At 39.5% G+C, this 13756-nt stretch overlaps 1 protein-coding gene across 3 annotated transcripts in view; it reads left to right on the plus strand.

Annotated features, from left to right (window-relative positions):
* Positions 1-10778: 10778 nt before the first annotated feature.
* Positions 10779-13756, plus strand: part of ARMC8 (armadillo repeat containing 8) — a 108070-nt gene continuing 105092 nt past the window's right edge. For all 3 annotated transcript variants that reach the window (XM_030329424.1, XM_030329422.1, XM_030329423.1), the window contains exon 1: positions 10779-11065. In XM_030329424.1, coding sequence (XP_030185284.1) covers positions 11021-11065 — 45 coding nt within the window. In that variant the 5' untranslated portion in view covers positions 10779-11020. The remainder of the gene's footprint in view (positions 11066-13756) is intronic.

Here is a 13756-nt window from a genome sequence, read left to right on the forward strand (position 1 = left end):
TTTTGTTTTTTAACACAGAAGTAGTAGTTCAGTTTGATAAAATTAAGCCAAACTAAAAAAGTGAGCCGGTGCGATTGGCTAATTCCTACGACGAACCTGTCAACGCAAAGATAATTGCCTAAGAGCAAATAAGAAATTAAAAGATTTTTGGAAAAAAAAAAAAACACATCAAACTGAAAATAACTTTTAAATAAAACTTAAAAACTTACTGACTATTTTAAAATTATCCCACCGAAGGGTTTCTAAAATTATCAGTTGTTGTTTTTTTTTTTAAAGGAGCAGGGGACTCTTATTTTCCTACCAAATAGGTGTTTGCATAACTAGACTGCGAGCTCAATGAAAGCAGAAGAATGTCTCGAAAACATCCAGGAGGGAAAAGAACGAAACTGACAGTTGAAAAATGAGTGGCCAAGACAGAAATAAGCAAATCAGTAACACCAAACACGTCTGGCAAATTTAACAAGAAAAGTAATCTAATCAAGATAATACAAAGAGTGGGGCGCCTGGCTGGTTCAGCGGTTGGAGCACGACTTTTGATCTTGACGTTGTGAGTTCTAGACCCAGGTGGGGTCTTAAAAATAAAATATTTTTTGCCTCAGAGAGGGCACCAAAAAAATAAAATAAAATAAAATAAATAAATAAATAAATAAATAAAAATAATTTTTTTAAAAAAGATAACAGTGACAAATCCAACTCTCATTTTAAAAAATTGCATAAAATAACATTTTAGGAACAAGGACACCAGAATTAATTAAAAATTAAGCAGATGATGTAAACAGAACCATGATAATAATACTGGAAAATTTAAATCCATTGAAGGACATTGTACTCAGAGTGAATTACAGGCAATTTCTTTCAAATTTACAAGATATAACTTTCATGATATTTAAACTGATCAAGAGAGAAGAAAATTATGGAAATCTAGTATTTCTAATTGTTTTTTTAATATTTTGTCTTCCTTCTGATTTGGATTTTTGAAATACATAAGAAGAGATGCTTTTGCAGTACTGCAAAGTTTAACTTTTTCCATTTATCTTTATTTTTTTAAGTTTATTTATTTTTGAGAGAAAGAGAGAGAGAAAGTGGGGGGGGGGGGGGCAGAGAGGGAGACAGAGAGAATCCCAAGCAGTCTCCACATAGTCTGTATGAAGCCCAATCCCACCTGAGCCTAAATCAGATGTTTAACCTACTGAGCCATGCAGGCATCCTTTTCCATTATTTTTAAGCTACAGGAATTGTCTTTTTCTGGATATTCTTTTCTTGCATTTAAAATATTTTATTTTAATTGAGGTCTAAATAAAGTAACATGAACAAATTGCATGAACATGCATTTTTACATGTGTAATTACCCATATAACCACCACCCATATCAAGATATAAAATATTTCCAGTACTCAGAAAGGCTCCCTTGTACTTCCTCACAAGCCCCTATCCCCAAAAGAAAAGCACTATTCTAACTTCTATCAACATAGATCAGCTTTGCTTGTTCGGTTTTTTTTTTTCTAATTCCAGTATAGTTAACATAGTGTTATAACACTTTCAAGTGTACAATATAATGATTCAATAATTCTATACATTATTCAGTGCTCATCATACATGTACTCTTTTTTTAATGTTTATTTGTTTTTGAGAGAGACAGAGGGAACACATGCACAGGAGTGGGGGAGGGGCAGAGAGAGAGGGACGGAGAGAATCCCAAGCAGGTCAAGAGATCATGACCTGAACTGAAATCAAGAGTCGGAGCCATCGAGGTTCCTCCATCATAAGTGTACTCTCTTAATCCTCATCATCTGGTTTACCTTTGCTTTGTTTTCAAACTTCATACAAATGTCTCTCTCTATATATGCGCTTAATTTAATGTCTGTGTGATTCATCCATAAATCTATATTATAGATTTATAATAGCATGCTGTTTCTTATTGCTGTGTAGTATTCCATTGTGAACACACCATCATTTACTTACCTATTTTCCTGCTGAAAGACAATTAGGTTGTTTCTAATTTGGAGCTATTGTAAGTAAAACCACCATGCACATTCTTGTAAAAGTCTTTTGGTGGACATAGCACTGCTTTCTCTTGGATTATTTCCAGGAATATAATTTCTGGGTATAGACTAGATATGTTTAGATTTAATAGGTCAGTTTCCAAAATGGATATGCCAGTTTACACTTTCCTGAGTAATATAAGACCATTCCAATTATCCCATATGCTCAACAGCCTTGGTATTGTCTGTCTGTTACATTTTAGCCATTTTGTTAGGCATACAATGGTATCTCCTTATAAGTGCCATGCAGAGTTTACAAGAAAATTTTAATGTATCAGTCAATTTGAATTTTCTTCTTTTGTGACCAATAGGAAACAATAACTTAATGCCATAACATTCAAACACTAGTGGTCAAAGAAAGAAATAGAAGATAATGAATAAGGATGAAGAAGTGTATTGTGGCTCAGCTCCTGTTTCCAACCCACACCCCATTTCTAGAGGCCATACCAGTGAGTCACCAAACTTTAGAATTCTCACTGACTTTCTTAAATGCAGAGAGAATCAAATTTAAGAGATATTCTCACCTCCCCTCCCCATTTTAAATGAGGAAAAACAGGAACATTGTTAGAGAAAAATGGATGGGGTGAACAATGAAGATAATTCTTTTTACAAATGTGAAAGGCCACTCATTGAACAGACAGGTACCCTCAAAATGTGTGTGTAGTCCCATGAGGAAAACAGACAGGTAGGTCTCAGATTTGCTGGAAAAGAAATTCCTTGGTTCTATCAGAGCAAAGACAGCATCTAGATAGAAGCACCCAGCAATGAGCAAGATGAAAAGAGACACCACATGTCGACAATGGAAACATGCTAAAAAGAGCATAACCTGGGGTGAGGCTCAGCATGTATTCATTTAAACTTCTTAGGGGCAACCAGATCTTGGTTTCTTTTTTATTTTTTTTTAATGTTTATTTACGAGAGAGAGAGAGAGAGAGAGAGAGAGACAGAGACGAGTGGGGGAGGGGCAGGGAGAGGGAGACACAGAATCTGAAGCAGGCTCCAGGCTCTGAGCTGTCAGCACAGAGCTGGACGCAAGGCTTGAACTCACAGACCTCAAGATCATGACCTGAGCTCAAGTCCGATGCTTAACCAACTGAGCCACCCAGGCGACCCTAGACCTTGGTTTCTAAAAAGCATTCTCCTCTAAAAGAAATCAAGTCTGCTTGTTGAAGTCGTTGATTCCAAGGCAAAAAAGGTACAAAATGAGAATGGATCATCTTGTGCAAGAAAGCAAGGATGTGTTCAAAGAATCTCAGATATCACGAGACATCAATTGAAGTTTTGCCACTGGCCAAATCTGAAACAATGTCAGCATGAAAATGCAAAATCATAGTAACAGACTATAGGCCACTGAATAAAGTAGGAATCTATTACAGTTGACCCTTGAACAATGTGGGGGTTAGGGGCAGAGACTCCTGCACAGTGAAAAACCCATGTATAACTTTTGATCCCCCTAAAACTTAACTGCTAAGAGCCTACTGTTGACTGGAAGACTTACTGATAACATAAACAGTTAATTAACACATATTTTGTGTTTTACATGTATTGCATAGTATATTCTTACAATAAGTAGACTAGAGAAAAGAAAACATTAAGAAAATCATAAGGAAGAGAAAACATATTTACAGTACTGTACTGTGAAAAAAATCCATGTGTAAGTGGACCCACACAATTCAAACCTGTGTCGTTCAAGGGTCAACTGTGTTCTATATCAATATAAATAAGTAATTGGGGAAATAGGGATTTTACATAAGAAAGCATTACATTATCCTCATTATTATCTTTTCAAGCAAGAATCTTCAATGGATGCTAAAACCACTGGGTAAAACTTTAGAGAGTAATGGGATACTTACATAGTTTCAATGTATCTATTATTTGAGACTACTTATATAGTCTCAAAGTATCTTTCCAAAACATACTCATTATAATACAAACAAAAATAAGAATTTTACACTAGAGAAATCTGGCAGACGTCACTTTAACAGAATGATCAAAGTTAATCTCATTAGGAATGAACCAATCTACATCAAGTGCCTCCTGATAGGACATATATTATTTCTGTGATATTCCTGCTAAAAATGCATAACCTGAATCTAATCTTGAAAAATAGCGGACAGGGGCGCGTGGGTGGCTCAGTCGGTTAAGCGTCCAACTTTGGCTCAGGTCCAATCTCATGGTTCGTGGGTTCAAGCCCTGCATCAGGCTCTGTGGTAACAGCTTGGAGCCTGGAGCTTGCTTCAGATTCTGGGTCTCCCTCTCTCTCTGCCCCTTCCCCGCTCACGCTGTCTCTCTTTCAAAAATAAACATTAAAAAAATCATTAAAAAATAAAAATAGCAGACAAATTGAAATTGAGAAAGACAATTGAAAAATAACTGGTTTGTCTTTTTAAAAAATATGCTCATGAAATAAAGGACAAACTGAGAGAGATTAAAAATTAAAGACTGAATTCATAAATATGGTGCTATAAAACATATTAGCAGGTCAATTGGCAAAATATAAATACGGTCTGTAAATTCAATAGTCTTGCATCAGAATTAATTTCCTGGTTTTGATAATTTTACTGTGGCTGTATAAGGAAATTCTTTGTTTTTAGGAAACTTACATATTATAGTTAGAGATATGGATACAGATATAGATATATTTAGGAATAAAGGAACACCATTTCTGCCACTTACTCATATGTATAACATATATTGTGTATGATAGGTATATTATATATATATATGCACTTTCCCTGCTCTCTGTGTATCTTTAGTTTCTACCCATCCACGTATTGCAGGGGCTAGAACTAAGAAACTATATTTCTTAGACTCCTTTGCCAGCTGAGGTCTGGATTCCATTTTGCAAATGAGAACATCTGAGTGAAATTAGAAGGGTGAAGAAAAGTAAAAACTCTTTCTATTGTCTTCTGGCTCTAGCCATGGCAGTGGTAGCTCAGCACCTCAAGCTCCTTCAGTGCTAGTGAACTTCCTACTGTTCCTGATCTGAAGTAAGATATGTTTCCTCCCCCACCCCCCATGCATTTTTAGCCCTTCCAAAAACGTTGTGATCTTTTTGCTTAAAAGACCTAGAATCGGTTCTATTTTCCTATGTGTTATACCAGCCAAGGTGTCATTCAAGTGAAAGGCAACAAACAGATGTTTTCAACCATAAAAGAACTCCAAGGAAACGATACCATGGGGGCCCCTTTTGAAGAAAAAAAAAATTATTTGAAAATGAAATCCAGACAAATGAGTTGGATAAAAATAAAGAACACAGGAAGAACCATGTTTAAATGATGGATGATTAAAAATAGAGCAGCTTGAGGGGATAGGAAATGCTGAGGTGGGGAGTACGGTACTTCGTGAATATAGTGTGGTTCTGGAAGACCATGTTGATAGGGCAAGATGGAGTAGAAGACTTTGTGATGTAAGGGAGTGAGCTATGGAGATATCTGGGCAATGAGTTCTCAAATCTGTTTATAATTTTTTTAATGTTTATTTTTGAAACAGAGAGAGACAGAGACAGAGTGTGAGCAAGGGAGGGGCAGAGAGGGAGACAAACAGTCCAAAGCAGGCTCCAGGCTCTGAGCTGTCAGCCCAGAGCCCAACATGGGGCTCGAACCCACGAATAGCAAGATCATGACCTGAGACAAAGTCAGACACTTAATTGAATGAGCCACCAGGTGCCCCTCAAGTCTGTTTATAAATAAAACATGACAAACATCAAGAAAAACATCCATCCTTGCTATCTCTATCTTGTAATTGAACTAGATGATTATGGCATTTACCACCACCTGGTGGCAGCACACTCAATTAGAAAACTAAGAAGGGAGCAGGTCTGTGGTGGTAAAACTAAACTGAAGAGACACAAACACCACAAAAGAATAAAAGTTCTGTGGTGTTTCTAGCCTCTGAATCTTAAATTTGTCATACACTTCATTGGACTTCCTGATTTCATTAAAAAAAAAACCACTAAGTAATATCTCTTGTTTACAAGTTTGGATAACTTCCAGTTTCCATTCATGTATTGTAAATGGTAAAAAGATCAGACTTACTTGTTACATTCACATCTTCATTTTCAAACACATCTGCCTAACATGGTCGCCATCGTTCAGGGTGGAGGTGTCTTTTTGTTACCGATATTTATTTTTTTATTTTTGAGGGAGAGAGAGAGTACACGAGCAGGGAAGGGGGAGTGAGAGAATCCCAAGCAGGTTCTGTGCTGTCAGCACAGAGCCCTACTCAGGGCTCAATCTCACGAACTGTGAGATCATGACCCTATCCAAAATCAAGAGTTGGATGCCCAACGGACCAAGCCACACAGGTGCCCCCAAAATAAATACATTTAAAAACATTATTCTCTAAATGAGTTCCTTTTTCATTGTTAAAGAAAAATAATTGCTTAATCCATAGCTACTCAATTTTTTTACATTTAAATTCCTCACTGTGTATTTATTTCCTGAGAACAAGGGCATTCTCTTTGTAACAAAAGTACAATACTCAAAGTCAGAACGTTAGCAATGATACATCATCTACAGATTTTGTTCAAATCTTGCCAAATTTCCCATTGATATCCTTTGTAGCAAGAGGGGGAAACGTGTTCTGGTTTTTTTTTTCCTCATCCAGAATTTAATTCCAGATCACAAATTGCATTTGGTTGTCATGTCACTTTACTTTTCTTTAATCTAGAACAATTATTTAGCTTTTCTTTGTCTTTCGAGACAATTTTAAAAGATGTGGGTGTGTTGTTTTGTGGAATGTCCCTCAATTAGGGTTTGTCTGATGATTCCTCATGATTACACTCATACATTTTTGGCAGGAATACCATGGAAGTGATGTTGTATCCTTATTAGTGCATCTTATCATGGTGTCTATTTATCCCATTAGTGATGATATTAATTTCGGTCCCTTGAATGAACTGATGTCTACCAAGTTTCTCTACTATCATGAGCAACTTGTGGGAAGATACTTTGAGACTGAATATCCTGTTTTTCATTATGTTTTCCCCAATTAGTTTAAGCACCCATTGATGATTCTTGCTTCAAACAATTTTAACTCATATGGCTGTCATGTGGTAGCTTTCAAATTCCACCATTTTTTTCTATATTTGTCAGTTGGAATTCTAGAACCATAATTTGGTTATAAAAAGAACATTTTTTTTTTAATTTTTTTTCAACTTTTTTTTTTTTTAATTTATTTTTGAGACAGAGAGAGACAGAGCATGAATGGGGGAGGGGCAGAGAAAGAGGGAATCAGAATCCAAAGCAGGCTCCAGGCTGAGTAGTCAGCATAGAGCTCCACACAGGGCTTGAACCCACAACCTGTAAGATTAGGACCTGAGCCCAAGTCGGACCCTCAACCGACTGAGTCACCCAGACCCCCAATACATCTTCTCTTTTTGATCCAATTAAAGAATCTCCTCTGTTTTCAAATCTTTCTTAAAGGTTCTTCTAAATTCCTTCTGAGGCCACTTTTTGTTTTACATCTATCTTGCTATACTTAATGCTTTCCTCTTTTTGCATAGGTTTGCTTCTACTTTCAAAAATATGTCTTTCTCTATCCTGGCAGTTGTACTTAGATATTTATAAATCCTTTTCAGATTTCCTTCTGGTTACTTTTTATTTTGTATTTCTATTTTTGTTTATTAAATTCACACTTTGTTGTCATTATTTTTTCCAAAATTAATTCTTCTCTGAGATAAGAGCTATGGGAGAATGAGGAAAATTTCATTCCTGTTTGTAGGTAAGTCAGTGTGGATATTTCCCTCTCCTCACCACAGTGCCCAAGTTACCTGTTTTGTTGTTGCTGTTATGTGGAAGCTAAATCGAAATTTCTTATTACCCCTCAGTTTCTACTCATTAATTGGCTTTGACGAGTGTACCTAAGGTTATTTAGCAGCAAAATTTGAACTAGAAATGAGATTCCTGGTCCTCAAGCTTAGAGGTTTGCTAATCAACACTTCCTTCCCATAAATTGGCCACGCCAGTCTTCTGGAAAACAATAGGAAAGCCTGAGTAGCAAAGGTGTTGCATGTTTGAATCACATTCCCTAGCTTCTCTCCACTTTGATTTCAGCCACAGTTGTAATGATGGTTTTGCTGCAAGCTCAGATTAATACTGTTTGTATCTCACCCCAAAAGTAAGCCCACAGATTCTGCTTTTCTATACCAGGTTAAGGAAGACCTCACTGTTCTGTGAAATCCAGGACAGTTAACAGCCCAGGGAAGCCCTCAACCAATACAGGATGGGAAGTGGTGGATAAATGCTCCAACCTCAAGAGGGAAATCCAGGGGAGCATTCTGTATGTTTTTCAGAATTCCTCAAGGAGTAAGCAGCGACTTCAATAATGGATCCTTATATTGACTTTTCCTTCTTTCTTTTCTTACTCTGCCTGACCCATCAATCCTGTTCTCTGGAAACACTTCCTGAATAAACTACCTGTACCCAAATCACCGTCCCAGGATTTGTCCTTAGTGTTCAAACTAAGTAAAAATTCATTCACTAAGCATTTACTAAGTGACTATTCTATGCTAGGTAGTGAGATAAAAGACCTAGTAGATAAAATTTCTAATACCTGCCCGAAGTGCATAATGGGGAGACAAATAAGTAAACAATCACAAAAAATTACAATATATTGTTGGAGATGCTATGCTAGTGGCAAGAACAGTGATGCATAAAAGCATGGGGGAGGGGTCACTTAACTGATACCTGGGGAAGGGGCTTCCTGGAGGATATATTACTTAAGTTAATGGATGAAGCATGAATAATACACAGCTATCACAACTGTATATGATACAAATATCAGCTGAAAATTCAATTGATACTTTTGTATGCTCTGTGCAAGGGTTATGCTCTGCTCTGCAGTGGTATGTAGTATATGACATGATTTTAGGTGGTGGATGGACATTTATACTTTTTTGTAGTTATTATGTTAATAAGGACTAGAATAAAATAAGTAGCAAAAAAATTTGATTTTACAGAGTATTATGGTTTAGGATGAAGCTAAAACTATTTAATGAATTGAAACTGACCTTAAAGAAAAATATTGAGTGAATAATAACATCTTGGTGCAGATTGACAAAGATTGCATGGGTGGTATACTGATTACTGAAGTTTGGGAAATATTACAAAAGGAAAAGTCTAAAACGAAATTCCTGCTTTCCAGAAACTCAACAGATTCTTTGGAAACACAAAACCATGAACAAGGATGATTAGGGCTACAATAAATTGGGAAACCAAATACAGATTTCCCCCTCTATCCAAAATTAAAGTGTTCTTATTAAAATTTTCTAAGTCAAAATGGCATAAAGAAGCAATTAACATTAATTTATATGGAAACATTTTTGAGCATTCCCAGACCTGAAAAACAACCTCTCTTAGGCATTTCTGATACCTTTCTCAGGCTCCCACAGCCTGATAGTGCCAGGCCAGGTCTGTTTGGTTTCTGTTGGCCTTTCTGCAGAGGGTGCCTATCTTGCTAACAGATGCACAAAACAAATGCAGATAAAGCACAAATGCTCACAGACGCAGTTCAAAATTATGGGCTTTGATACTGAGATATTCAGTGTAGTTCCTGGGGGAAAGAGCTTGGGGATGCCACTCTCCCCTGCTGTCTAGGGTTGAGGGCTGCCTTTATTAGGGCCCTGCAAAAACAAACTCTGACTTCTATTTTTACTTACTACCTTTTTTCATAAAAGTGAACATCCTCTTTGGATTTCTTTGGTTAGCAAAAGTAGGTTCTAATGTAGGGTTTTTCTGAAAGCAAAGGGGAACTTTGGCTTAAGGGGAACTTTCTAAAAAAGGGGGATACCTAAACAGGAAGAAGATAGGAAAGCAGCGAGGAGCAAAGTGAAAAGGCTAGAGGCTACAAGATCAGTCGGAAGGCTATTGCTCTAGTCCAGGGGAGAGGTAGTAACAGCTTGAATGAGGGAGTGGCTATAAAAATGGAAAAAAGAAAAGTAATGAAAAAGGCTCATTGCAACCATTCTATGAAAACCTTACTGGTTACAGGCAGCAGGAAGGTGAAAACTGTCAAGTCGAGGGCAGTTTTGTAGACACACACACATGAGCGGAGTGGGAAAACTGAACTAATCAGAAAATATAATTAGAAGCATATTTTTATTTGGAGAATTTTTAATTTTTATTTGAAGAATTTTAGTGTTAATTCTTCAGATATTTGTCCCCATTTTTTTTTTTTTTCTATTTGACTCAGAGGCTGGGGAAATACTAACACATATATAACACTTTCTACATTGAAGGCATGTTGAAAAAGCTTTAGTTGTCCGACCTCATAACTCTTATTTTACAGAAGAGAAAGCTGAAGCATAGGGAGGTTAAGTAACTTGCTGGAGATAATGCAGATGATAAATAGCAAAGATTAAACCCAGGCGTTCTGGTTCTAGAGTATCTTTTAACATCACACCAGAATAAACGGGTCGGGTAGATTACGCCGAAGACCTGGTTCTGAGACCACAGTCCCTCCATGTGTAAAATGGCGATAATAACAACGCTAGAAGTCTGGTGCAAAGGAGTGAGATAATGAATGTGAATGTGAACTTCAAATTACGTACGTGACTACACAAAGTAGTTTATCAGAATATGAATACGAGAGCTCCCGCGTTGTAACGAATCAACCGCGAAGTTTGCAGCGCCAGAGCGAGGCCCCGCCCCTGTGGCTCCGCCCACCGCGAGCGGCAGGTGGGGCTGGCAGATCTTCTTTGCGCATGCGGAAAGTGCTGCCTGCTCCCACCTCTAACCCAGGCTGAGAGTAGCTGCTGTTTCTGAGAGGACGATTCGAGGGGAGGCCCCTGGCGCGGTTTTCTTTGCCTCTCCCTTCCGCAGGCCCTGGCTGTACTTTAACTGTGCCTAGAGCGTGGTACGTTCTCGTCTACCTACCTGACTTTCTGCAGAAGGCGCCTGTCGTTGGCCTAATAGTTCCCTGTCGAAAGTGCCGGCCCCCGCGCCGGCACCGGCCGCAGCCGGGTGGGAAGGCTCAAGATGGCGTGCCTGTTGGAGACCCCAATCCGCATGAGCGTCCTCTCGGTGAGTGACCGCCGCAGCCGCCCGCCAGCTCGAGAGCTCGGGCCGGCCCGCAGCATTCACCCCAAACGCGGAGTGCCTCCTGGACACCACTCCTTGGGGTGGCTTCCCGGCTTATCTTTGGGCCGCGGAGAGAGAGGGTGGGCGGGCGGAATAGACCGGACCCCGACCAAGCCAGAAACGTCTCCAACTCCGGGAGCTCCCACCGCTGCCGTTTCTCAGGTGGCCTCTGGCGGACAGGGTGGTTGGGCGTACGGGCTGCTGGCCCGGTGGCGCGGCTTGGTCTTTGCCAGGTGCTTCACTGAGCCTTCCTCTCAGCTTGCCGCTTCTCCGGGGCCGAGCGCTCTACCCTGTGAGGCGCCCGGCTTGCCGCTGGCCTGGGAACAAGCGCCCATTTAGCCCCCCGTGGCTTTGGCTAGAGGAGGTGCAGGCACCTTGGCCCCCATAGCCTGAGAACGGCCAGGCCAGGTCTGTTTGGCTTCTGTCGCGTCCCGGCACGGGCTAGAGCTGCTTGCTTCTTGGCAACGGGGATTTCATACCAGCTGCAACATATTCTAGCTTATGTAGTTGCCTAAGCCCCTTTTCTCCGCTTTGCTTTGGAGGTCGCAGCTCAGGGTGTAGAGGAACCTGTGCCTGGCATTACTTTTTCCTTAAAGGGGAGTCAAACTTGGGGGGGGGGGATAAAACTTTCATACTATTGGAAGAAGGAAACGTATTGATCCGCCAGGAAGTAATACCTAGTTGTTAGGGGTTTTTTTGTTTTTTTGTTTGTTTGTTTTTATTTTTTCAAGTTAAAATCCAAAATACAACTTTCACCTTTCACTGTGTTGCTCTTGAGAACCAGGACCGGGAGTGAAAGTTGCTGAGGGATAACTTCAAAGGGTTTTACAATTTAGAGCTGTCCAACTCAGAATAGTCACTTTACCAATGGTCCATTTGCTGCTGTTGGAAATAGGCAAAGAATGGTTGGCTATCTTTTAGACTTGTGGAAGCTGATATTGAGAGGGTGGTTGAATTACAGATTACTTGGCTTGTCAGGTTCCTAGAATCTGTGACCCCAACTGGTTTCTTTATTCTTCTCTGACTTCTCCCTCAGAGACACTGGCCTATCTGGAAGCACTTAGGATCTTTGCTATGATTGAGGGTTGGAACCTTGTGGCATACTGCAACCTAGATAATTTGGTGGAGGGCTGTCACCAAATTTGTCCCTTGACTAATTTTAGCAGTCTTTTTCCTTATTTCATACTGCATTTTGGGGAAACACTGTTCATCTAAGCACTGAATAAGATTAGCCTGTTACTCTACCTCTAATACCCAGGAATGTTTTGTGGGAGAGCAGGTGAATGACTTTTCCCTAATTATGTTTTTTTTTCTTTTTTACGTATTCATTATTTGTGGCGCCTGTGTGGCTCAGTTGGTTAAGCATCTGACGTTGGCTCAGGTTATGATCTCATAGTTGGTGAGTTCAAGCCCCGGTCAGACTCTCTTCTGTCAGTGAGCCCACTTCAGATCCTCTGTCTCTCTCTGCCCCTTCCCTGCTATCTGTCTCAAAAATAAATAAACTTGAAAAAAAATTTTATTTATTTATTTTGAAAGAGAGAATGCACACTCAAGCAGGGGCAAGGCAGGGAGAGGGAATCCTGAGCAGGCTCCACGCTGTCAGTGCGGAGCTGGCCGAGGGCCTCAAGCCAACTAACGGTGAGATCTGAGCTGAAATTAAGAGCTGGAAGCCTAACCCACTGAGCCACCCAGGCACCCCTCCATCATTATGTTTTTTTTCTTTTTTTTTGAAGTATGCCTCTCAACTGCCCTTAATTCCCTTTAATTATCTTTTCTAGCCTTCATTTCACCTGAAGCTTCTTTAGTTTTTGTGCATTGTCAACTTGTGTAGTGCATACAGTGGAAATTTTTCATTTGTTTCACTCCCTCACTAAAGAGTATTTCCTGTTTAGTTTTTTAAAAAAATGTTTGTTTATTTTTGAGACGGAGATAGCATGCATGGGGGAGGGGCAGAGAGAGAGAGGGAAACAGAATTTCAAGCAGGCTCCACGCTGTAAGGGCAGAGCCTGTCTCAGGCCTGAAACCCATCAACTGTGAGATCATGATCTGAGCTGAAGTCGGATGCTCAACTGAGCCACCTTGGCGCCCCTATGCAGAAACTTCTTGAAGAGTATTCCCTACTCATAGTGGGGATTTGCTTTAGTTCTAATCTCATTAAGGGCTTATTTATTTATTTTTAAAGTTTTTTCACCGTTTCCAAAGTCTTGTCTGTCAGTTCATCAGTTATAGAGCCTTGGGAAATCAGACCCCATTATGGCACCACCTTTTGAAATAGTGCAGGTGGAACAGGAAATACTAATCACTAATTATCTTGAAAATAATTTATTTCTTTCATAGGCTGCTTACTGTGCACCAGTTATGTACAACACTCTGTAGTGTATATGTCTAGGGAATGCAAGGATGAGATCAGATATGCCCTCAGGGATCTCATGGTCCAAATGACTCCGTGGCTTGATAAACGTAATTCAAGCAAGGGCAGTTCAATGGCTTTAAGGGTTTCATTCAAGGCCCTATATACCTTCTTCTCTATGAGAGATCTCATTCACTCTTAAAACCTTAACTGTAATCAACTCACATATTACATTGCCAACCTTGACTTTTCTCCACCTGTTGTCACATCTTCAATTGTGTGGA

This window comes from Lynx canadensis, chromosome C2 (assembly GCF_007474595.2).
Source record: "Lynx canadensis isolate LIC74 chromosome C2, mLynCan4.pri.v2, whole genome shotgun sequence".
Taxonomy (NCBI): Eukaryota; Metazoa; Chordata; class Mammalia; order Carnivora; family Felidae; genus Lynx; species Lynx canadensis.